The sequence below is a fragment of the Dendrobates tinctorius genome, unplaced genomic scaffold, assembly GCF_039654945.1.
Source record: "Dendrobates tinctorius isolate UK_male_01 unplaced genomic scaffold, ASM3965494v1 ptg000135l, whole genome shotgun sequence".
Classification (NCBI taxonomy): Eukaryota; Metazoa; Chordata; class Amphibia; order Anura; family Dendrobatidae; genus Dendrobates; species Dendrobates tinctorius.
The window spans coordinates 14485680-14510120 of NW_027361803.1; the positions used below are offsets into that span (position 1 = coordinate 14485680).

At 46.4% G+C, this 24441-nt stretch overlaps 1 protein-coding gene across 2 annotated transcripts in view; it reads right to left on the reverse strand.

The window, feature by feature from the left end:
- Positions 1–3484: 3484 nt before the first annotated feature.
- NUP155 (nucleoporin 155) overlaps positions 3485–24441 on the reverse strand; it is a 63940-nt gene continuing 42983 nt past the window's right edge. For both annotated transcript variants that reach the window (XM_073543958.1, XM_073543957.1), the window contains exons 25-35: positions 22528–22663; positions 22252–22405; positions 21855–21959; positions 21165–21319; positions 12641–12767; positions 12246–12359; positions 7171–7291; positions 6242–6352; positions 5361–5497; positions 4192–4298; positions 3485–3864 (exon numbers count right to left, since the gene is read on the reverse strand). In XM_073543958.1, the coding sequence (XP_073400059.1) occupies positions 3720–3864; positions 4192–4298; positions 5361–5497; positions 6242–6352; positions 7171–7291; positions 12246–12359; positions 12641–12767; positions 21165–21319; positions 21855–21959; positions 22252–22405; positions 22528–22663 (1412 nt within the window). In that variant the 3' untranslated portion in view covers positions 3485–3719. The remainder of the gene's footprint in view (positions 3865–4191; positions 4299–5360; positions 5498–6241; positions 6353–7170; positions 7292–12245; positions 12360–12640; positions 12768–21164; positions 21320–21854; positions 21960–22251; positions 22406–22527; positions 22664–24441) is intronic.

Sequence of the window (24441 nt, forward strand, 5' to 3'; positions counted from 1 at the left end):
CAATATTCAACTTCTATATCCGGAAATAAATCAGCTTAGAAGAGGGATTAGTGTTACAGGATGAATTCGCTATCAGATCACCAGAAACTCATTCTGCAGACTGCTATGTACAGTGATACGTAGAGGATGTAGGAGTTAAACAGTTGAAAATTTATAATAAAAACCTATTGTAAAAATGATTCAAATAAGTAAAAAAAACACAAAAAAAACCCCAAACCCTACCGGTTCTCATTTCTCATCGGATCGGACGTCACACCAATCTCATTAGCAGTACATCGTTCATGTGAGCGCCGAGGTGGCGCATCGGCGATGACGTTTGCATGTTCGGCACATGACCGCTGAGGTCAACGATTGGCTGCAGGAGGTCTCGTGAGTGCCGGATGGGACAATATTGGACGACCATTGGAGCACGTAATATTTTAGAACAAATGGCTACACAGCACAGGGTTCATGTACATGACTGTCGTATGGCACCGCCACGGAGTTGTATGGGGATCTCAACTCTACCACCACACTGAGGTTTTTTTGAGGTACAACTACGTACATAAAAAGGCATAAAAAAAAATATCACCCCTACAGGAGAATATCTACATTCAGATACCTTTAATACCTGACCGATATCTACAGAGATACAAAGGGGTAATTTATTAATATTTAATTGTAATTTACATTTTTTTTCAGATAAGACGCACCCCAAATTTTGAGTCGAAAAATAGGAATTTTTTTTTTAAATAAAATGGTGGTGCTTCTTATAATCCATGCGCCTTATTGCTTACTGAGGGTGGTGGCTGCGGTGAAGCGGGTTCCCAGGGTAGCCGCTGCAGGCCGGGATGTGGAGGTGTTCCGATGTGCATTGCGTAGCTGCGGGGGTGTCCGGCGGAGCTGCTGAGGTCTCCGGTGTTGCAGGGGGCTCTGCTGACATTTTGTGAAAGGCCAGAGCCTCCGTAGCACCATGGTGTTTCCTGTGTGGTGGACTCCGGGAAAATGGACGCCGGCGCATGCGCAGATGTAGACCTCGGCAGGTGAGATTTCAGCGCTGAAATCTCATCTCCTGAGATCTTGATGCCGAGATCTCCATCTGCGTATGCACCGCCACCCGGAGGCCATTTTCCCGGAGTCCACCGCACAGGAAACCATGTAACTGCGGGGGCTCTGGCCTTCCACAAAATATGGACAGAGCCCCCCCACAGCACCGCCGGACATCCCCTCATCCCAGCCATAAGGTATATATGCATTATAAGACGCACCCCCATTCCCCCCCCAAGTTTGGGTGGAAAAAAAGGGCGTCTTATAATCCGCAAAATATGGTGATTAAATTAATTTTAATACTTAAAAAAAATTAGCAGTAACTTCAGATTACTCAAGAAATTAGTAGGTGGAAGAGAGAACTATTGACAAGACATGATCTGCAACCCAGCTTTCCCATTATCAGTGGTTGTCTCACAACGTATCACCACAGAGCTGCAACCCATCTTTCCCATTGTCAGCAGCAGTCTCAGGACATATCACCACCGACGTGGAACCCAGGAATCCCAGAAAGTGACAGTGCGCTCATTAATTTATAGGCAGCACCTCAAGGTGCAAGAAACTTTCTTACATTATTCCAAAAGTGGCACAGATCCTGGGAAAGAGGTGATTCTCTGAGTCATCAATAGAGAACTAACGAGCAGATTAGTGTTCACAGATTAATAATCCGGATCAGCCGCCCTATTTGTGACATGGGTCTAGTGAGAATCAGATAAGCCGAGTCTAGTCACAGGTAACAGGAGTGACACCACTGCGGGCAATGGTCGCTCACATGGAATCTTCACCATTTTCTTGTAAAAAAAAAAAAGAATTAAAGGGAGTTTTCTGGGCACAACCCCCCCTCCCCGAAACCTTTATTTTAATTTTTAGTTCTCCTTCTTCCATCTTTAGTTATTATGTTTGCATCCAGACCTTCTTACTGGCTCTTCCCTCTAGACTACATTTCCTAGAAGGCAGCGCTCTATCTACCCCACAGATCACAACCTACAAAGCACCATCCTGAGACATCTATAGTCTCAAGACGGATAAATCGCTGCACAGTGCCTTCCTAAAATTTCTCATAATGCACCTAATCTATGCTCTACAGACGCACTTCTGCCATGAATAATGTCACTGATGCTGGATACCGGCCCCACAGAGGCTCATTGTACTGTATTATAATGCAATCTATATCCCTGGAACCCCCAGCTCCATCCTCTTTGGTCAGTCAATGGTTGATAAGACTACCATTATTCTTCTCTCCTTTCCTGTGCACACCCCCACCGACAGCTTGCAGTCACAGGCCATTCCTGCCATGACATCATCATTCAGAGCTCACGGCAGAGTTGCTGACCTCAGGTTTCTACTGGCCACGCCCCCCCATGACATCATGGTTCAGAGCTCACCAGAGCTGCTGACCTCAGGTTTCTACTGGCCACGCCCCCCATGACATCACGGTTCAGAGCTCACTGCAGAGCTGCTGACCTCAGGTTTCTACTGACCACGCCCCCATGACATCACCGTTCAGAGCTCACTGCAGAGCTGATGACCTCCTCGACTCAGGGCTCTACTGACCACACCCCCATTAGATCACCATTCAGAGCTCTCTGAAGAGCTGCTGACCTCCTCCACTCAAGTTTCTACTGACCACAACCCCATGACATCACCATTCAGAGCTCACTGCCCTATCACTCCCCCATGACATCACCATTCAGATCTCACTGCAGAGCTGCTGACCTCCTCCACTCAGGTTTCTACTGACCACGCCCCCCATGACATCACCATTCAGAGCTCTCTGAAGAGCTGCTGATCTCCTGCCCTCAAGGTTCTACTGACCACACCCCCATGACATCACCACTCAGAGCTCACTGCAGAGCTGCTGACCTCCTCCACTCAAGGTTCTACTGACCACACCCCCATTAGATCACCATTCAGAGCTCACTGCAGAGCTGCTGATCTCCTGCCCTCACAGTTCTACTGACCACGCCCCCATGACATCATCATTCAGAGCTCACTGCAGAGCTGCTGACCTCCTTTACTCAGGGTTCTACTGACCACGCCCCCATGACATCATCATTCAGAGCTCACTGCAGAGCTGCTGACCACGCCCCCATGACATCATCATTCAGAGCTCACTGCAGACGTGTTAACCTCCCGCCCTCAGGGTTCTACTGACCACACCCCCATGACATCATTATTCCACTGTCCTTTTATTCCATTCAAAGCACAGACTGGAAATCTCTCTCCTCTGAATGGACTGCAGCAGGAGCAAATCACATAGGTGTTACAATGTCTTACTAATGTGTGTGCCCAGAAAGCCACTTTAATCAGAGGCCAGCAATTACGGTAATTCAGTATATTTGTCAGAGTCTATTGGCTTCTGCAATGTATGTTTGGAATATAGCGGAGGAAAAGGGAGAGGGATACAAAAAAGTCACATTGAGTGCTTCCAGGATAATCAGGCTACATCTGGATGACGTTTTACAGGCAATATCAATCAGGTTTATTCCGATCAGAGACGTACAGCTCGCCGAGTCTTTGGCTTTATTTACATGACTTATGTTTTGATTGCAAAAAGTGAGGAATACAAAATGTAGATCCACCGCCGTCCTCCGTTCCCTTCCCAAGTGCTCTCTCTGCTTTCCACCATCATCCATCTCTCATTTCAAATTTGTTTTAGAAAAACCTTTTTAAAAAAAATGTCATCTCAAGTATTAGTTAAAACCTAGTCTTTCTATTTTGGCTTGTAAAGATTTGAAGTTTCCGACGGCCGTCTGTACCGCCAGCGTGGGCTCCATCGAATGCAGCTCGACTAGATAGTGTGAGATGGCGTCCAGACACATGACGTTAAACAGCCGCCTGCGGAGAAGAAAGACTGGGATCAGGGGGGGTCATCTGGAGAGAAAACACTTAGGTCATCAATATCTGATCAGTGGGGGTCCGACACCAATTGAGTGTTTGCATGTCCTCCAACTCCATGTGAAGGGGCTATTCCTGGGTACTGCAGCTCTGCTCTTATTCACTTCAATGGGAGCTCAGCTGCAGTACCTGAGAACGGCCACTTCATAGTGTACAGAGCCCTAAAAATGCATGAAAACCTTTACCATCGACATCCCGCTGGCTCAAGTAATGCACAGTCTTGCAGAAATTCAGCCAAGTACCAATTTAGTAAACGGTACCCCTTACCTTTCATGCTTCTGGACTCTGTTGGGGTCCTGCGCGTATCCAGACAGCAGCACGTGTATACAGTCCAGTAGATGTAAGGGTTTCTTTACTCTGGTCCAAAATGGATCCTGCAAAATTAAGTCCAATGGTTACCCGGAAAAAGGTGAGGAACACACGAGACGCTCGCTTACTGCCTACAAACGTGACGGACACGCGAGGAGCTCGCTTACTGCCTACAAACGTGACGGACACAGGAAGAGCTCGCTTACTGCCGACAAAGGAGACGGACACAGGAGGAGCTCGCTTACTGCCGACAAAGGTGACGGACATGCGAGGAGCTCACTTACTGCCGACAAAGGTGACGGACACAGGAGGAGCTCGCTTACTGCCGACAAAGGTGACGGACACAGGAGGAGCTCGCTTACTGCCGACAAAGGTGAGGGACACACTAGGAGCTCGCTTACTGCCGACAAAGGTGACGGACACACTAGGAGCTCGCTTACTGCCGACAAAGGTGACAGACACGCGAGGAGCTCGTATACTGACAACAAAGGTGACAGACACAGGAGGAGCTCATTTTCTGACGACAAAGGTGACGGACACAGGAGGAGCTCGCTTACTGACAAAGGTGACGGACACACTAGGAGCTCGCTTACTGCCGACAAAGGTGACGCACACGCGAGGAGCTCGTATACTGACAACAAAGGTGACAGACACAGGAGGAGCTCGTTTTCTGACGACAAAGGTGACGGACACAGGAGGAGCTCGCTTACTGACAAAGGTGACGGACACAGGAGGAGCTCGCTTACTGCCGACAAAAGGTGACAGACACAGGAGGAGCTCGCTTACTGCCGACAAAAGTGACGGACAAGTGAGGAGCTCGCTTACTGCCGACAAAGGTGATGGACACACTAGGAGCTCGCTTAAGGCCGACAAAGGTGACGGACACGCGAGGAGCTCGTATACTGACAACAAAGGTGACGGACACAGGAGGAGCTCGTTTACTGACAAAGGTGACGGACACAGGAGGAGCTCGCTTACTGCCGACAAAGGTGATGGACACAGGAGGAGCTCGCTTACTGCTGACAAATGTGACAGACACGTGAGGAGCTCGCTTACGGCTACTTTGCAAGAAAAATAAAGTTTCCTCCTCCACAAATTTCAAATATTTAGACAGACTGACATCTTACCCTTTCTTTAAACAGGTGGTCATAGACTTCTAGCAACTTGTATACGGACACGTCGATCTCTTGCATGGTCTGGGATACAAAGCCCACGTCCCAGTTTAGGGTGCAGACTTGTTTTTCCAGATGTTTCACTAAAAACTCTAGAAGTAAAAAAAGAAAACAAGGAAATTTATAGAATGCAAATTTATAGATTCTCCTCATGGCTGGCTCATAGACCTACAGAAATCTGCAGCCCTGGAGGGTTATAGTCTGTGTCATGATGGTACAGCATGTCCTTGTGAGCACAGATGAGGGGCTGCAGCAGCAAAGCAATGCCCGACTATTGTTCACACCTGAAGTGTAGTGCGGTTTTTCAGTGCGAGTCTCGACTAAGTTTTATCTCCTTGAGCTCTTCCGTCTACTAATGAGCAATTCCCAATAAATTAGCTCCCAGGAGGGGACCTGCATAATGTGTCACCTTCTACAAGCCTCTCTGTCCACAAACGACCACCACAGAAGACTGGAAACATTCACTTTGCCTTTGGCAGATCTGTTGAGCCTTTGTGCACCAGATAAAATCCCATGATTGAGTCATGGAGAACAGGGTTTACCATAAAGTATAGTTGGATCGGAGTGTGTACTACCTATCGTCATATTCCTCATTGCTGCAAGACTGCAGCTGGGAGGAACTGAATGGATGACTAGTCGCACGCATGGCCAGTCACTCCCGAGAACTCCTCCGGGCAGTCGTCTTGCAGTCAGGGCTGAGCAAATCTTGTGAAAAACTGGTGTTCTGGTGATCGAAGGGGGTTCCAGGAATAGGACTTTCCATGCCATGTCAGCCACATGGAAATAGTAGCATTACATGGCTTATGGTCGATTGCATAATAAAGGTGTTCTCTTACCGAGAGGGAAGTACCGCGGTGTGCTGGCGTAGATCCTGCCCAGGGAGGTAAGCTTCAGATTTAACACCTGCATCCGCTCAGCCGGGTTCATTCCTAAACTGTCGCTTAATTCTGAGGATACAAAGTACAGAATTATTACACAAACGCTCATGCCTAACATGACTGATGGGCCCCTGAATGTAAATGCTGCTACTTATGTATTATGGCTCATGCAGGTGTCCATACAAATTGCTCCGATCGCGCATGGACTGGCCGTGGCTCTCCTGACACACAAGCGTGACAGCTTGATATATTTCTATGAGGCTGTCACAATCGGTGGTCAGACTGTGCATTAGCCGTCTGAGCTCAGATATCTGCATGAGCCCTTACAGTACTGAGCAAAATGAATTGCAGGACCCTAGGTCCAGTGGCCATGTCTGTGGTCTGTTGCTGCTGGACCAGAGCCCATGCAAATTCTCCTACCTGCAGACATCTCTCCAGAAGAGTAGGTCTGGCAAAAAGTCACACGTTGTGCCGGTCCTACTAATCAGAAAAGGTAGTCGGGGATGCTGGCAGGTAGGAGGAGGTTCGTAGAGCCATGATCAGGTGGCCATGGACTACAGACAATGCAGCTGTGACCAGAGCTCAATTCGAGTGCCAAATAATTATAGGCAACACCTTAAAAAATAAGGCTGCAAGGTCGTTCAGCTGAATGTCCAGGTGTCCCAATCTGGAACCAGCCGGGCATATTCCCTGCAGTACTACATGGTAGTCATTCAGATAAATGGCCGACCGTGTAATACAAAAATGTCTTGAGATTTACATACAGGAGCTGCTTCCATTTTTGGCTGATGGTGGGTGGCTGCCTCCTCGGCAGGGTTGTCTTGACAAGACACATTTGATATAAATAATAATAATAATAATAATAAAAAAAAAAAAAAAAAAGTTACCTCTTTCTATAATTTCTTCCCACATACACTGCACCAAGATGGGGTCAGAATGGCCGGCACAGTGAATGATTGCCAGCTTGCATTCCGAAAGCTTGAACGGGTCTGCGAAGTCTCCGTACAACTAGAAATAAGGAAAGTTACATGGTTTATATCTGAGGAGTAAATATTAAAGAGGTTTTCTCATGATATGTATTAACCCCTTCATGACCCAGCCTATATTGACCTGGCCATTTTTTGCAATTCTGACCAGTGTCCCTTTATGAGGTAATAACTCGGGAACGCTTCAACGCATCCTAGCGATTCTGAGACTGTTTTTTCGTGACATATTGGGCTTCATGTTAGTGGTAAATTTAGGTCGATAATTTTTGCATTTGTGAAAAAATCAGAAATTTGGCGAAAATTTTAAAAATTTCGCAATTTTCAAATTTTGAATTTTTATTCTGTGAAACTAGAGAGTTATGTGGCACAAAATAGTTACTAAATAACATTTCCCACATGTCTACTTTACATCAGCACAATTTTGGAAGCAAAATATTTTTTTGTTAGGAAGTTATAAGGGTTAAAAGTTGACCAGTGATTTCTCATTTTTACAACAAAATTTACAAAACCATTTTTTTTTAGGGACCACCTCACATTTGAAGTCACTTTGAGGGGTCTATATGGCAGAAAATACCCAAAAGTGACACCATTCTAAAAACTGAACCCCTCAAGCTACTCAAAACGACATTCAAGAATATTATTAACCCTTCAGGTGTTTCACAGCAGCTAAAGCAATGTGGAAGGAAAAAATGGACATTTTAATTTTTCCAACACAAATTTCCTATTTCCTTTCAGCATCAATTTTTTCATTTTCACCTGGGCAACAGGATAAAATGGATCCTAAAATTTGTTGGGCAATTTCTCCTGAGTACACCGATACCTCATATGTGGTCATAAACCACTGTTTGGGCGCACGGCAGCGCTCAGAAGGGAAGGAGCGCCATTTGACTTTTTGAATAGATAATATGCTGGAATATTTAGCGCTTGCCATGTCGCGTTTGGAGAGTCGCTGTGTGCCTAAACACTGGAGCTCCCCCACAAGTGACCCCATTTTGGAAACTAGACCCCCCCCAAGGAACTTATCTAGATGCATAGTGATCACTTTGAACCCCCAGGTGCTTCTCAAATTGATCCGTAAAAAAAAAAAAAAAAGTACTTTTTTTTCACAAAAATTATCTTTTAGCCTCAGTTTTTTCATTTTCACGTGGGCAACAGGATAAAATGGATCCTAAAATTTGTTGGGCAATTTCTCCTGAGCACACCAATACCTCAAATGTGGTCATAAACCACTGTTTGGGTGCACGGCAGGGCCCGGAAGGGAAGGGGCGCCATTTGACTTTTTGAATGGAAAATTAGCTCCAATCGTTATCGGACACCATGTCGCGTTTGGAGAGCCCCTGTGTGCCTAAACATTGGAGCTCCCCCACAAGTGACACCATTTTGGAAACTAGACCCCTTAAGGAACTTATCTAGATGTGTAGTGAGCACTTTGAACCCCCAAGTGCTTCACAGAAGTTTATAACGTAGAGCAGTGAAAATAAAAAATCATTTTTTTTTCCTCAAAAATGATTTTTTAGCACGCTATTTTTTATTTTCACAAGGGTAACAGGAGAAATTGGACCACAAAAGCTGTTGTCCAGATTGTCCTGAGTACGCTGGTACCCCATATGTGGGGGGGGGGGGGCACTGTTTGGGTGCACGGCAGGGCGCAGAAGGGAATGAGCGCCATTTGACTTTTTGAAATGAAAATTAGCTCCAATCGTTAGCGGACACCATGTCGCGTTTGGAGAGCCCCTGTGTGCCTAAACTTTGGAGCTCCCCCACAAATGACCCCATTTTGGAAACTAGACCCCCTAAGGAACTTATCTAGATGCATAGTGAGCACATTGAACCCCCAGGTGATTCACAGAAGTTTATAATGCAGAGCAGTGAAAATAAAAAACCTTTTTTTCCCTATAAAAAAAAAAATTTTTTAGTCGGCAATTTTTTATTTTCACAAGGGTAACAGGAGAAATTGGACCCCAAAAGTTGTTTTCCAGTTTGTCCTGAGTACGCTGGTACCCCATATGTGGGGGGGAACCACTGTTTGGGCACACGTTGGGTCTCAGCAGGGAAGTAGTGACATTTTGAAATGCTGACTTTGATGGTATGGTCTGTGGGCGTCATGTTACATTTGCTGAGCCCCTGTGTGCCTAAACAGTAGAAACCTGCCACAAGTGACCCCATTTTGGAAACTAGACCCCCCAAGGAACTTATCTAGATGTGTGGTGAGCACCTTGAACCCCCAAGTGCTTCACAGAAGTTTATAACGCAGAGATGTGAAAATAAAAAAAATTTTTTTTTTTTTTTTTTTATTTTCACATCTCTGCGTTATAAACTTCTGTGAAGCACTTGGGGGTTCAAGGTGCTCACCACACATCTAGATAAGTTCCTTGGGGGGTCTAGTTTCCAAAATGGGGTCACTTGTGGCAGGTTTCTACTGTTTAGGCACACAGGGGCTCAGCAAATGTAACATGACGCCCACAGACCATACCATCAAAGTCAGCATTTCAAAATGTCACTACTTCCCTGCTGAGACCCAACGTGTGCCCAAACAGTGGTTCCCCCCCACATATGGGGTACCAGCGTACTCAGGACAAACTGGAAAACAATTTTGGGGTCCAATTTCTCCTGTTACCCTTGTGAAAATAAAAAATTGCGGGCTAAAAATCTTTTTTTTTTAGGGAAAAAAGATTTTTAGCCCGCAATTTTTTTTTTCACAAGGGTAACAGGAGAAATTGGACCCCAAAAGTTGTTGTCCTGAGTACGCTGATACCCATATGTGGGGGATGACCACTGTATGGGCACACGTCAGGGCTCGGAAGGGAAGTAGTGACGTTTTGGTATGCAGACTTTGAATGGAATGGTCTGCGGGTGTCATGTTACATTTGCAGAGCCCTTGATGTACCTAAACTGTGGAAACCCCCCCACAAGTGACCCCATTTTGGAAACTAGACCCCATAAGGAACTTGCCTAGATGTGTGGTGAGCACCTTGAACCCCGAAGTGCTTCACAGAAGATTGTAACGCAGAGCCATGAAAATAAAAAATCTTTTTTTTCCTCAAAAAATGAATTTTTAGCTCGCAATTTTTTATTTTCACAAGGGTAACAGGAGAAATTGGACCCCAAAATTGTTGTCCAGATTGTCCTGAGTACGCTGATACCCCATATGTGTGGGGGAACCATTGTTTGGGCACACGTCAGGGCTCGGAATGCAAGTAGTGACGTTTTGAAATGCAGACTTTGATGGAATAGTCTGCGGTCGTCATTACGTTTGCAGAGCCCCTGATGTGCCTAAACAGTGGAAACCCCCCACAAGTGACCCCATTTTGGAAACTAGACCTTCCAAGGAACTTATGTAGATGTATGGTGAGCACTTTCAACCCCCAAGTGCTTCACAGAAGTTTATAATGCAGAGACGTGAAAATGAAAAAAACATTTTTTTTCCACAAAAATAATTTTTTAGCCCCCAATTTTTTATTTTCCCAAGGGTAACAGGAGAAATTAGTCCCCAAAAGTTGTTGTGCAATTTTTCCTGAGTACGCTGATACCCCATATGTGGGGGTAAAACATTGTTTGGGCACACGTCGGGGCTTGGAAGGGAGGGAGCACCGTTTGACTTTTTGAACGCAAAATTGGCTGGAATCAAAGGTTGCACCATATCGCGTTTGGAGACCCCCTGATGTGCCTAAACAGTGGAAACCCCTCAATTCTAACTCCAACTCTAACCCCAACACACCCCTAACCCTAATCCCAACCCTAACCATAAACCTAACCCCAACACACCCCTAACCCTAATCCCAACCCTAACCATAAACCTAACCCCAACACATCCCTAACCCCAACACTAACCATAGCACAACCCTAATTCTCCTTCCAACCCTAACCCTCCTTCCAACCCTAACCCTCTTTCCAACCCTAACCCTCTTTCCAACCCTAACCCTCTTTCCAACCCTAACCCTAAACCTGATGGAAACATAAAAATAAAAATATTTTCTTTATTTTATTAGTTATGCCTACCTATGGGGGTGATAATCGGGGGGTTCATTTACTTTTTATTTCATTTTTATCACTGAGAGAGTGATCAAAATGAAATAATGGAATCTGCAGCCCATGAACTGGACCCGCCGGACACCGGGAGCGACAGGGGGACTTAGAAGGTGCCGGGGGCGGTGAGAGTGGGTGAGGGGGTTATCGGAAGCTGGCGGGGAGCGGAGGGAATGGGAGGGGGGGCAGATGATGACAGCGGCGGGGGGGGGGGGCGATCGCCGGTGGGGGGTCGAATCGGTGTCTCCAGCCATGTCCGATGCTACTGCAGCATCGGCCATGGCTGGATTGTAATATTTCATCAATTTTCATTGATGAAATATTACTATCGCTCTGATTGGCTGTTTCACTTTTAACAGCCAATCAGAGCGATCGTAGCCACGTGGGGGCGAAGCCACGCCCCCTGTGGTGAATTACAGGGTATGCGTCATAGGTCAGATTGGCACCGACTTTAATGACGCATACGCTGTGTCACAGGTCGGGAACCGGTTAAGGAACGCTCTGCACCCCTGCCTCCCAGCGGACGGTGCGCTCCCAATTAGTTGATAGCAACGTTGAGCAGCGCAGCTGGTCCGAACTGTGCATCGTTCGATGCTGCAAGTAATGGCAGCTGCGTCTCTGTAGCATCAGACGAGCGCAAGAGAATTAATCCAGCCAGCTTAAGAGCAGCGCTCTATAGCTGCGCTTCAAATCTAGGAAACTGCAGCGGTGGCCGGTAATCTCAGCAACAAGTGGTAGACTATAAAATCTTTAGTGGTAAAAAGAAGGAAATTGCGCATTTACTTGTTTATTTTACAAGCACTTTGCAATTTTAAATCATTACAGAACGTTTCAGCAGATTTCTTACACATTAAAAAAATCTGGGTTATGTCTTATGTCGCTAAGGATCTGGCATTTAAAAAAAAAAAAAGAAGTCGGTCATGTAAAGCAGGCATAAAAGGAGAACGTACCCTCGTAGCATCCATTAATTGTGAATCGAGCAGCGCCACGGCGTTCTGAGTTGTCGGTTGGTTGGAGTACCTTCTGATTAGCGCACCCTGGATTTGTAGCTGTATTCTAGCCACCTATGGGGGACATAAAGAGTTCAAATAAATAGCACATAATGTGGGAAAAAAAACAAAAAGATGCACCCACAAGAGTACAGTTTGGTCCAGATTTGCAGCCAATCAACGCATTAAAAAAAAATAAATAAAAAAAACAAGATTAAAATTCATCATTTGTTATCTACAGCTTTTATTATTGTATCTGCACTCAATGAGCATAGACTTCCTTCTGGTCTAGAAGGTAAAATCTATTTCTAATCTTCACCCTTTTGCATGGGATCATCGAATATGCAGGAATTTACCTCCATTTTCTCTTCGAGCTCATGCAAGAATTCTCCGTCGGAGAGCGTGGAGATGCCGGTGGAACTTTTTGCGCTTAGGATGGCTATCGACAAATACTCTATCCTCTGTTTCAGGGATATCTCAGTGCTGGAAGGACAAATGAAAAAGGAATATCTATATATATGTTTTTATTGCACCTCATCACATTCTACGGCAAGGAACAAACATCCCCAAAGTCCAGATAATTGAGCTTTCTACAACATATCACCAGAATTACTTACGGTACTTTAGTCGCAGGGAAGTGAAGAGGGAAATTTGCTGCCATGCTAAATTCTGTGCCTGCCTACATAAGTACCTATTAGAGAACGTCCCATATTGGGTAATCACTGTTGCGACACGTTCCAGATTTACAGTTTACTTTTAATCATAAAGGGAAATGATTATGGCCAAGGAGGGTGCACAATAAGTATTTTTCTAAATGCAATGCATTACATTTCATCACAGACCGGCTGTTTATATCTATGCATTTGCAGACACAGCGTATTGATTTGTCTCCCAGACTGCTACATACAGTATCGAAGTCAATGCTGCAGAATGCAAGGCGAGTATACTGCACTGGTTCTCTTACTGGATACAGCAGGCTAGTGTATCCTAGTGCAGGAATATGCACTTCCCTGACAGAATCTGGAACGCAATGTATTTATACAGCACAGTCTCTCTTAATGGATATGGCAGGCTAGTGTCTCCTAGTGCATAAATATGCACTTCCCAAACAGAATAAGCAATGCATTTATACAGCACAGTCTCTCTTAATTTGCTATGGCAGGTTAGTGTCTCCTAGTGCACAAATATGCACTTCCCTGACAGAATCTAGAATGCCATGTATTTATACTGCAATACTCTCTTACTGGATACAGCAGGCTAGAGTCTTCTAGTGCATAAAACAGGATTTTTGGTTGCTTACCGTAAAGGCTCTCTCGGAGCCTTCATTGGGGGACACAGGAACCATGGGTGTATGCTGCTACCACTAAGAGGCTGACACTATGCACAAAAAAAGTTAGCTCCTTCTCTGCAGTGTACACCCTACCGACTGGAACTAGGCTACTTAGTGAGAAAGCAGTAGTAGAAAACAAGATAAAGGAACAAACAGACAACTTAAACTGGAACAACAGAACACAAGAAAAAGAACAAGAGTTGATAAACATGGGTAGGCGCTGTGTCCCCCAATGAAGGCTCCGAGAAACAGATTTTACGGTGAGCAACCAAAAATCCTGTTTTCTCTATCGCCTTATTGGGGGACACAGGAACCATGGGACGTCCCAAAGCAGTCCCTGGGGAGGGAATATGAAGCTTTATTCAGGTCGGAGAACTCACCACTGCCGCCTGCAAGATCCTTCTGCTTAGGCTAGCATCCGTTGAAGCGTAGGTATGGACCTTATAAAATTTAGCAAACGTGTGGATGGAAGACTAAGTTGCCGCTTTGAAAAGTTGTAGGGCAGAAGCCCCATTGATGCACCGACCAGGAGGCGCCCACTGCCCGGGTACAGCGAGCCCTGATCCCAGGGGGGAGGCACTGTTTTTGACCCGGTAAGCCTCCAAAATTGCTGTTCTGATCCAGCGAGCAATCATAGCTTTAGAGGCCGGAAGACCTCTTCGAGCACCATTAGGAATGACGAAGAGAGTCTGTCTTCCTAAAGGGGGCGGTCCCTCACCAGGTCTAGCTTGTTCAATGAATGCTCCAGAGGATGAGCCGGACAAAAGGAGGGGAGGACGATATCCTCATTTAGGTGGAAGGCAGACAGCACCTTGGGAAGGAAGGAAGGAGGAAGTCGCAAAAACACCTTATCCTGGTGCAGAACCAAAAGGGAGGGCGACAGGAAAGGGCCACCAACTCCAAAATGCGCCCAAATGGAAGTGATGGCCACCAGAAAAGTCACCTTTCCAAGAAAGAAAAAGACGGAAATCTCTCGGAGCAGTTCAAAGGGACCCTAGGAGGTAGCGACCATGCTATTTTAGAATTTTGGATAACTAGAGGTGGAAGACCTGTGAAGACTCAGACGTCAAGGTTAGATTTCAGAAAGGCAGATTTTAAGGGATTCAGAAAGAGAATTGGAGGGATCCAATGGCTGGATATCCTTAAAGACAAAAATGTCCAGGAAGGATGGGAAATCTTGAAAAATGAAATTCTCAAAGCACAGTTGTTAACAATTCCGAAAAGAGGGAAGAATAGGAAGCATTTAAGGAAACCAGGATGGATGAACACAGAACTTAAGCACATGCTAAAAAGGAAGAAAAAAATGTTTATAAAATGGAAAGAGGGAGGCATATCTAAAGAAGAATATAATGCTGTCTGCAGAACCTGCAGGGCACAAATCAGATTAGCTAAAGCTGAAAATGAACTGTGGCTTGCAAGAGATGTCAAAAGCAATAATAAAGGATTTTGGGGATATGTCAAAAGTAAAAGAAAAGTCAAAGATGCTATAGGATTTTTACAGGATGAAAATGATGAAATGGTAAGACAGGATGTTGAGAAGGCTGAACTTTTAAATTCCTATTTTGCATCTGTTTTCTCTCAGAAAGGAAATGCAACATCAACTGTTATTCACTGTCCTATTAAGGGAATAGAAGAATCCAGGATATCTATAAACAGAAAGATAGTGAGGAAACACTTAGCTAACCTAAATGAATTCAAGTCTCCAGGTCCAGATGAATTACACCCCAGAGTACTGAAGGAGATAGCAGAAGAAATTTTTGAACCCCTCTCCATAATCTTTGAAAATTCTTGGAGAACAGGAGAAGTGCCAGAAGACTGGAGAAGAGCAAATGTTGTTCCTATCTTCAAAAAGGGGAAGAAGGTGGACCCAGGCAACTATAGGCCGGTGAGTCTGACTTCTATACCAGGAAAGATCTTTGAACAAATTATTAAACAACATGTATGTCAATACCTGGATAAGAATGAAGTGATTAAACAGAGTCAGCATGGGTTTCTAACTAATAAGTCATGTCAGACTAACTTAATTTCCTTCTATGACGGTATCACTGATTGGGTGGATCAAGGAAATGCTGTAGATATAGTATATCTTGACTTCAGCAAAGCATTTGACAAAGTCTCTCATACAATCCTTATTGAAAAAATGACTAAGTATGGAATGGACAAGGCAACTGTTAGGTGGATTCATAACTGGCTTAGTGATCGGACCCAAAGAGTGGTCGTAAATGGCTGCACATCCAGTTGGAAGAATGTCTCAAGTGGGGTACCACAGGGCTCTGTCCTGGGCCCTGTATTGTTCAACATCTTTATCAATGATTTAGATGAAGGAATTGAGGGTAAACTGATTAAATTTGCTGATGACACAAAGCTAGGAGGGATAGCTAATACTAGAGAAGAGAGAGAGAGGATTCAAAAAGATTTAAATAAACTGGAGAAGTGGGCAGCAACTAACAGAATGGTTTTTAACAGGGAGAAATGCAAAGTACTACATCTGGGCAATAAAAATGAAAAAAGCATATATAGAATGGGAGGAATAGGGCTAAGTGACAGCACATGTGAAAAAGACTTGGGTATACTAATAGATCACAGACTGAATATGAGTCAACAGTGTGATGCAGCAGCAAAAAAGGCAAATGCAATTCTAGGATGTATTAACAGAAGCATACAGTCTAGATCACGTGAAGTCATTATTTCCCTCTACTCCTCTTTGGTCAGACCTCATCTGGAATATTGTGTCCAGTTTTGGGCACCACATTTTAAAAAAGACATCAACAAACTGGAGCAAGTTCAGAAAAGAGCGACCAGAATGGTGACCGGTCTGCAAACCCTGTCTTATGAGGAAAGGTTGCAGGATTTGGGAATGTTTAGTTTGCAAAAGAGAAGACTGAGAGGAGACTTAATAGCTGTCTACAAATATCTAAAGGGCTGTCACATTGTAGAAGGATCAACTTTATTCTCATTTGCACAAGGAAAGACTAGAAGCAATGGGATGAAACTGAATGGGAAGAGACACAGATTAGATATTAGAAAAAACTTTTTGACAGTTAGAGTGATCAATGAGTGGAACAGGCTGCCACGAGAAGTGGTGAGTTCTCCTTCAATGGAAGTCTTCAAACAGAGGCTGGACAGACATCTGACTGGGATGATTTAGCGAATCCTGCTTTGAGCAGGGGGTTGGACCAGATGGCCCAGGAGGTCCCTTCCAACTCTACGATTCTATGATTCTATGAAAGGGAGGACTCCTCAGAGCCTCCAGAACAAGATTGAGATCCCAGGGGTCCACTGGTGTCCTGTACGGGGGAGCTGCATGCGCAACCCCTTGAAGAAAGGTTCTGACCTGAGGACGGGAGGATAGATTCTTCTGGAAAAGGATGGAAAGTGCTGACATCTGACCCTTTAAGGAACTGAGGGCCAGACCAGCATCCAATCCTGTCTGGAGAAAGGCCAAGACGGAAAGGCAGAGAAAAAGACATAGGCGGAATGAGACTCCCAACAGCGGAAATAGGCTTTCCAGGTGCGATAATAGACCCTGGAAGAGGACTGCTTCCTAGCCTGGATCAAAGTGAGAATCACACAATCTGAAAAACCGTACCCTCTTGGAACCGTGGTTTCAACAGCCACGCCGTTAAATAGAGCGACCGAGAATTCTGGTGTCAGATCAGACCTTGGGATAGAAGCGCCGGTCTGTCTGGGAGCCTCCAGGGGGTGTCCGCGAGAAGAGTGACAATGTCCGCGAACCATGACCTTCAGGGCAAGTCCGACGTGATGAGAATGACCAGCACCTCCTCCACCTTGATCTTCTTCAACAGTCTGGGAAGAAGCGGGAGGGGATGAAACAGATAGGGAAGCGAGAACTGGGACCAGGGAATGGCCAGAGAGCCTGTGCCCACCGCGAGTGGGTCGCGGGACCTGGCGACGAAACGTGGGACCTTCCTGTTCAGTTGGGATGCCATGAGGTCCACGTCCGCAGTCCCCCATCGAGTGCAGATCTGATAGACGATCTCCTGATGCAAGCACCATTCTCCTGCAGCGAGACCCTCACGACTGAGAAAATAGGTGGCCCAGTTGTCCACGCCAGGAATATGAACTGCAAATATCGCCGGAACCGTCGACTCTGCCCAGAGAAGAATCTTGGTTACCTCGACCATTGCCGCAGAACTCCGGGTCCCTCCCTGGTGATTGACATATGCCACCGCTGTGGCATTGTCCGTCTGAACTTGGATTGGTAGACCTTTGAGAAGTGTTTGTCAGTGGAGGAGGGACAGAAGAATATCTCTCAGATCTAGGATGTTGATCGGCAGAGAGGATTCCTTCACCGACCAACGTCCTTGGACAAGTCAGATGACGGAATACTGCTCCCCATCCGTCGTCACCACTTGCCAGTGGACGGGAAGGAGGGACCTGCCCTGGAGGATGAGAGGGGAGTCCAGCCACCATCTGAGAGATCGTTTGACTTGGTAAGATAGCCAAAACGGACGATCCAGGGAGAAAACAAACCTGTTCCGCTGTGAAAGGATGGCACGCTGAAGAGGTCTTGAGTGGAATTGGGCAAAAGGGATTGCCTCCGATGCTGCCACCATCCTCCCTAGAACTTTCATGGCTGAGCGGAAGGAAGGGAGTTGAGTGCTTTGTAAAGAGCGAACTCCCTGTTGGAGGATTACTCTCTTCTCTTTGGGGAGAAAGACCCTTGTTCGACGGATGTCAAACAGCATGCCTAGAAAGATCAGGTGCTGAGTCGGAACAAGGCAGGACTTTTATCTGTTGTCAATCCACCCGAAACGGGAAAGGGTGTCGAGAACGATGGCGAGGCTGTCTTGGGCCTGAGAAAAGGACGGAGTCTTGATGAGGATGTCGTAGAGGTACGGGAGGAGCACAAGACCTCTGATTCTCAAAATGGCCATAAAAGCTGCCATGATTTTGGTGAAAACCCTTGGGGCGGTTGTAAGACCGAACGGCAGGGCAACAAACAGGAAATGATGCTGATGCACTGGAAAACGTAGGAACCTCCGATGCCCAGGGAAAATAGGGACATGAAGATAGACATCCTGAATGTCTATGGGGCACAGGAATTCCCACGCCTCCATGGAAGCAATTACAGAACGGAGGGTCTCCATCCTGAAATGTCTCAGGCGGACTCTCCCGTTGAACAACTTGAGATCCAGGATGGGCCGCATCTTGCAGTCTTTCTTCGGCACCACAAACAGGTTCGAATAGAAACCCATTAAGTGTTCCCGGTCCGGGACGGGCACGATCACCCCTGAACTGAGAAGGGAGTCGATGGCTGTAAAGAAACCTGAGACCAGAGAAGGGTCCCTTGGAGGATGGGATTCGAAGAATCGTTTTTGGGGCCCGAAGCGTAATCTATTTTGTATCCCGAGGATACAATCTCCTTTACCCATGCGTCCTCCACCGAAGCTAGCCAAACGTCCTTGAAGAAGAGAAGACGACCACCCAGCTTGGGAGGAACGCTGGGATCTTGACACGAGTCATGTCGAGGAAGATCTGCCAGGCATAGTCCTGGTGGGTCTACTGTGGGTGCTACAGGAATGCCAGGAAGGGGTGGCTTTAAACAAAACCTTCTTCCTATCCTGGCGAGCCTGCGGCCTTTGCTGGTGGGTAAAAGCCTCTGTCGCTGCGAAACTGCTGCTTTGGAGGTGGCTGACGGGGTTTGGACTGGGGGAGGGAAAAACTCGTGCCCCCAGTGGCTTCCTTTTTAATCTGGTCCAGCAGGGAGCCAAATAGACAAGATCACTGAAAGGCAAACTGGTAAGTGACTTCTTTGAAGACTGGCCTAAGGTCTTGCAGGCGGACTAGACAGTCCAGCGAATATCCACAATATTGCTAGACGTCTGAGCTGTGCAAGAAGCAGCATCCAGGGAGGCCAAGACCAGGTACTTTTCTGCATGCAAAATCTGGTCGGCGACATCCGCCAAGTCATCCGGACGAGCTCCAGCACGAATACCATGACGGAGCTCTTTGGCCCACTTGGCAAAGGCCATCGAGACCCAGGTGGAAGCAGCCGCTTCGAAAGCTGATTTTGCAAAAGATTCCTGTCATTGGAGTCCTTGAGGGACACTCCATTAACAAGCGGGAGCACCGTACTGGTGGACAGTCTGGACACTGGCGGGTCCACGGTAGGAGAAGTTGTCCAATTAGCAGTGAGCTCAGGAGAAAAGGGATATAAGACTCCGAGGCACTTTCCTCTCTGAAAGCGCCCGATTGGGTTCTCCTGTTCTCTGGTGAGTATCTCCTGAAAATCTCCATGAGGGGCGAAGACCTTAGAAGATGGTTTTGACTGTCTAAACGAAACTGCCTGATCTGCGGGTTCCATAGCAGAGCCCTTGATGTTAAAGGTCTGGTTAATCGCCACAATGAGGCTCTGGACCAAATCTGTCATGTTAGAGGTTCGGTCCGAATCCAGATCCGATTCATCCTCTAATGGCGCGTCCGAGAACTTCTCGCTTGACTTGGGAGAGGAAGATTGAGGAGAGGCAGACCGCCGGGAAGGCCCGGGGGGTGAGATGGAGCGGGAAGAGGAGCTAGAAAGGGGGCGGCGCGGAGGACCCGAGGAAGCACCAAAAGGAAAGTAGCGCAGTGCCCTATCCTGCTAGCAATTAAGAGATAAAGGCCCTTAACCTCCAAACGCCCCAGCGCTCCAAAATGGGCCAATAAAGGAAACAAAACTTCCCCGTCCCCTTTTTCTATATGTCCTTCTTCATCTTCCCTCTTCATCCTTTCTTCTTCTTTGCGGACCTGGTGGAGAGGGAGAAAGTATCTCTTAATCCAGAGACGTAAGACATCCGAACTTGCTGCCTTGTGGGACGTCTTTGCCTCCGAATACCGACAGGCTCTAGTGGGCGAGTGGGTAGGGAGACGGGGCAAGGACCGGATTCAGGTCACCTAAACACGCTTCTGTGTTAGGGGCTCTTAGTCCTGCTGGGAAGACATATGAGGATACGGGGTGGCAGTACACGCCATACTCATAGTCTCTGCGTGGGAGTACAGTAGTGACTATTCACACTGTATCCCTCCGGGTACCTGAAAAGGAACGACGCACGCAGAGGTAGATATGGGTCTAATGAAAGACCCGTGTCCACCTCCTACTGACACTAAGCTAAACTGAATATCCTAGTTCCAGTCGGTGGGGTGTACACTGCGGAGGAGGAGCCAACTTTTTTTTCTGCATAGTGTCAGCCTCCTTGTGGCAGCAGCATACACCCCATGGTTTCCTGTGTCCCTCAATGAAGCGACAGAGAAATGCATTTATATAGCACTGACTTTCTTACTGAAAATGACAGGCTCGTGTCTCCTAGTGCACAAATATGCACTTTCCAGACAGAACCTGCAATGTATTTATACATCACTGGCTCTCCTACAGGATACGGCCGGCTAGTTTCTCCTAGTGTGTAAATATGCACATTTTAGACAGAATCTGCAATACAATGTATTTAGAGATATTAATACAGTGCACGCTGCCATCTATCTGCACGAACACTATAAAATGACTACAAAGTTGACCTTCGTCCCAAGCCCGATCCATCCCCAATCTTCACCTGTCCAAAATCGCCAGATCGGCCGCCACTTTAGCAGCGCTGCTGAAATTCCTGCTCTTCTCATAGTATCTCCACAGTAGATCCATGCTCCGCACTTTGTTCTGATCGATCTTAGACATTCGCACAAGATGAGGCTCCAGATAGGGAGAGTTCAACTAAAGGGTGGGGAGGGGAGAGCATATTCCGGTTATGTTATGGTAAGCATAGAACAAAAAACCTGACCAGCACCTCCATATAGTATGAACAGGTGCCTACTGCAATGAATACATAACTTGCAAAAAGGAGGAACGCAGCAGCACTCTGTAAAGACCTATATATATGCGAACATAAAATCTATCATAATTGCTGAGTAAACTGTAATAAAAAGTTAAAAAAAAAAAAAACCATTAGAGAAGTGTCACCTTGTCGCGGTTGATGGGCTCACATGAATTGGCCAATTTATGCGCTAAGAACCTTCACTTTTGTGAGTAATTTTTAAAAATCATGGTCCTGTGTCCCCCAATGAGGCGTAGGAGAAATTCTTTTTTTTTTTTTTTTTTTTTATTGCAGTTTACGCAGCAATTATGATAGATTTTGCGTTTGCATATACATTGGTCTCTACAGAGCTGCTGCGTTCCTCCTTTTTGCATGTTATGGTAAGCAGTAGAAGGTATTTCTACGGTTCGTCTAGCCCTGCACCCCCCCCCTCACCTCTAGCAGCTTGTCTGCGAGATCGGCTTGTATGAGCCAGTTGAACAACGCTATGTTGAAGAGTTCGTCAGATGACCGCTGAGCCAGCTTCAGCATCTGCTCAAACTGGAGAAGAAAATTTGGTGTCAATGAGACATTGCAATTAGGAAGCAGGCGATTGCAGATCTGACTGGATAGTGAAATATATAGAGGGAGCTAACTGCAGAAGGAGGTTACATGGTGCACACACCTCCATGACTACTAAAAACAGTGGCTGGTGACCGAAGAATTGCAAAGGTGCCGCCGCATCAGCCAATGTGAATGCCAGCGGCTTGTGTGCAAGTGCAGCGGCAAATATAGTGGGAACAATATCAGGAGCGCTGGGGTCTTAAAGTAAAAAAAAAAAAAATTCACATACATGAAGTCCAGCCTCTTCATTACTGAGCATGTTGGGGTCCGAAGACAGCACTGGAGGGCCTGGCTTTTTGGGCACACTCGGAGACTGAGGAGCCGCTTTGCTTTGGATGACCAGCTCTTGCAGGGTATCTGTGATGCATTTGTAGCAGTTCAACCTGTCAAAAAAAAAAAAAAAAAAAAAAAAAGGAGGTGAGCCGCGCGAGCGCCCCTTCAGCTGTGGTGGGGCTGCCTTCATAGGAGGCGAGACCGTCGTTTTTTTAATGACGTTATTACACACCTTTCCTGAAAAGCTTGTAAGCCGGCAGCATCCTCCTCCGGCTCCCCATTCTTGTGGAAGTGCAGCCCCAGCCCTTTAGGATCCTTCTTTTCGGCTGCAGTTAGACAAAGCTCAACCACACCCTCATAAAATCGTACTGGAAAGCAAATAAACAAAATATATTCATATTATATATATCATATGCATATAATATCATATGACTAGTCAATATATATATATATATGTTTTTGATGAACACCTCTGCCCGAGGAGAGGCTGCCATGATGGTAGCCCAGTTGTAGAACGTTGACATTGCTGGAATCCACTGCTCAGCCCAAGACAGGATCCCAGAAACTGACTTGACCCGATGACTGGCAGGACCATTTCCTGACCCTGTCGGCATCCAGGTACTGGTGTTGATGGTCCATGCCCTTTGATTCCTGTCCCCCAAAGTATGGTGCATTGCAAGGAGCAGAGAGGATCCAGAGTCAAGACTCTTTAACTCTTTACAACAGGCGAGTAATAACCCCTTCCCTGCATCCTATTATGTTGTGCTGGCTGTCCTTGGTTTTTGGCCTATGTTCCGTAGTAATATCAGCTGACTTTTTTGTTCCAGGGAAGCCCTTCTGCCTGTCTTTGGTGCCTCCCCCACACACACACACTTCCCCTTCTGTTTCTTCCTCTACCCGTTTCCAAAATTGCTCCACAAGCTCAACTCAGAAGGGTTTTCAGTCATCTTCATTGCCCTAAGCTGGCCCAGAAGGTCCTGATACGCAGAAGTAATCAACCTCCTCGCAGGCTCTCCGTGAGATTTCTGGATCGTCCAGATGTACTTCTCCAGGGTCCCCCTCTTCTACTTGTATTCGGGGTCACTCTTTATCAGCAGAGCTGAAGAAGACACAGTTGTAAAGTCTTCAATCTTCTTGATCCAACCATGCCATGCACACCTATGTTCTCTCTCTCTTCTCGCCTTCTGCAGCCGAGTCTTGAGATAAGATTGGCCTTCAGTTACTTCGAGGGCCAGTTTTCAGCCCGGTCTATTCCTTTTCAGAATATGGCTTCCAGGCCTCAAATCAGGTGTGATAGGCTATGTGGATATCATTTTGGGTATATTTCTATTTCACTGATCTTCATAGTGTTTTTCGTGTTGCCTTGTATGTCTATAGCCTGACTGTATCTGTCTCTTGATGACCCCCTGTAGTTCCTTAATCCCCAAGGCTCCTTTGTCTCCTTTGAGAGGCCTGCAAACCACCCCAACCTGTCTGACTACCCCTGGACATAAGGAGGGGGTGGGGAGGACAGGAGCTGGACAAGTCAGTTCCCGTGTGGAGAGCATCGTGTGAAGACTGCACTTCACAGAGAAAGAAGAGTATATGGAACATGTTATCCACTGTCAGCTGGATTTTGGACTCTCATCTCCCTGGACATGTTATCCTGCTACTGAACTGCATTCGGATTCTGGACTATCTTATCCTTTGTGTGGTGGACTGAATATGGACCTTTCGTATTTTTGCCTAAATAAAGGTCTTGAAATTGTTCACTCTTCGCTTGCTCTGTTGATTGTGTGGTACCAGAGAAGGACCCCGTGACAACTGGTGGCAGCAGTAGGATCAACAGAGTGTAACCCAATGGAGAACCACCCACAGAGTGAGTACAGAAATAGGACTGTATCCAGTTTACAGGAGAGAGCCAGAGACCTGGGCCTGAACTACCAGGGACAGACTAAAGAAGCCTTAATTGACCTACTGGTGGGCACTAGCCCGGCCACCTCCTCCCAGATGTCTGAAGGACGAGCACTAGAGACAGGGATCCCCACCCCAAAAAGCCAATGGTTGGTGTGGTACGAAGAGATGGCGGTTCTGGGCTCTGGCGTCTCTCAGGAGTATAAGAAAGAGGCTGCCCGCCGGGCACAGCGGGGACAAGAAGCAATGGAGC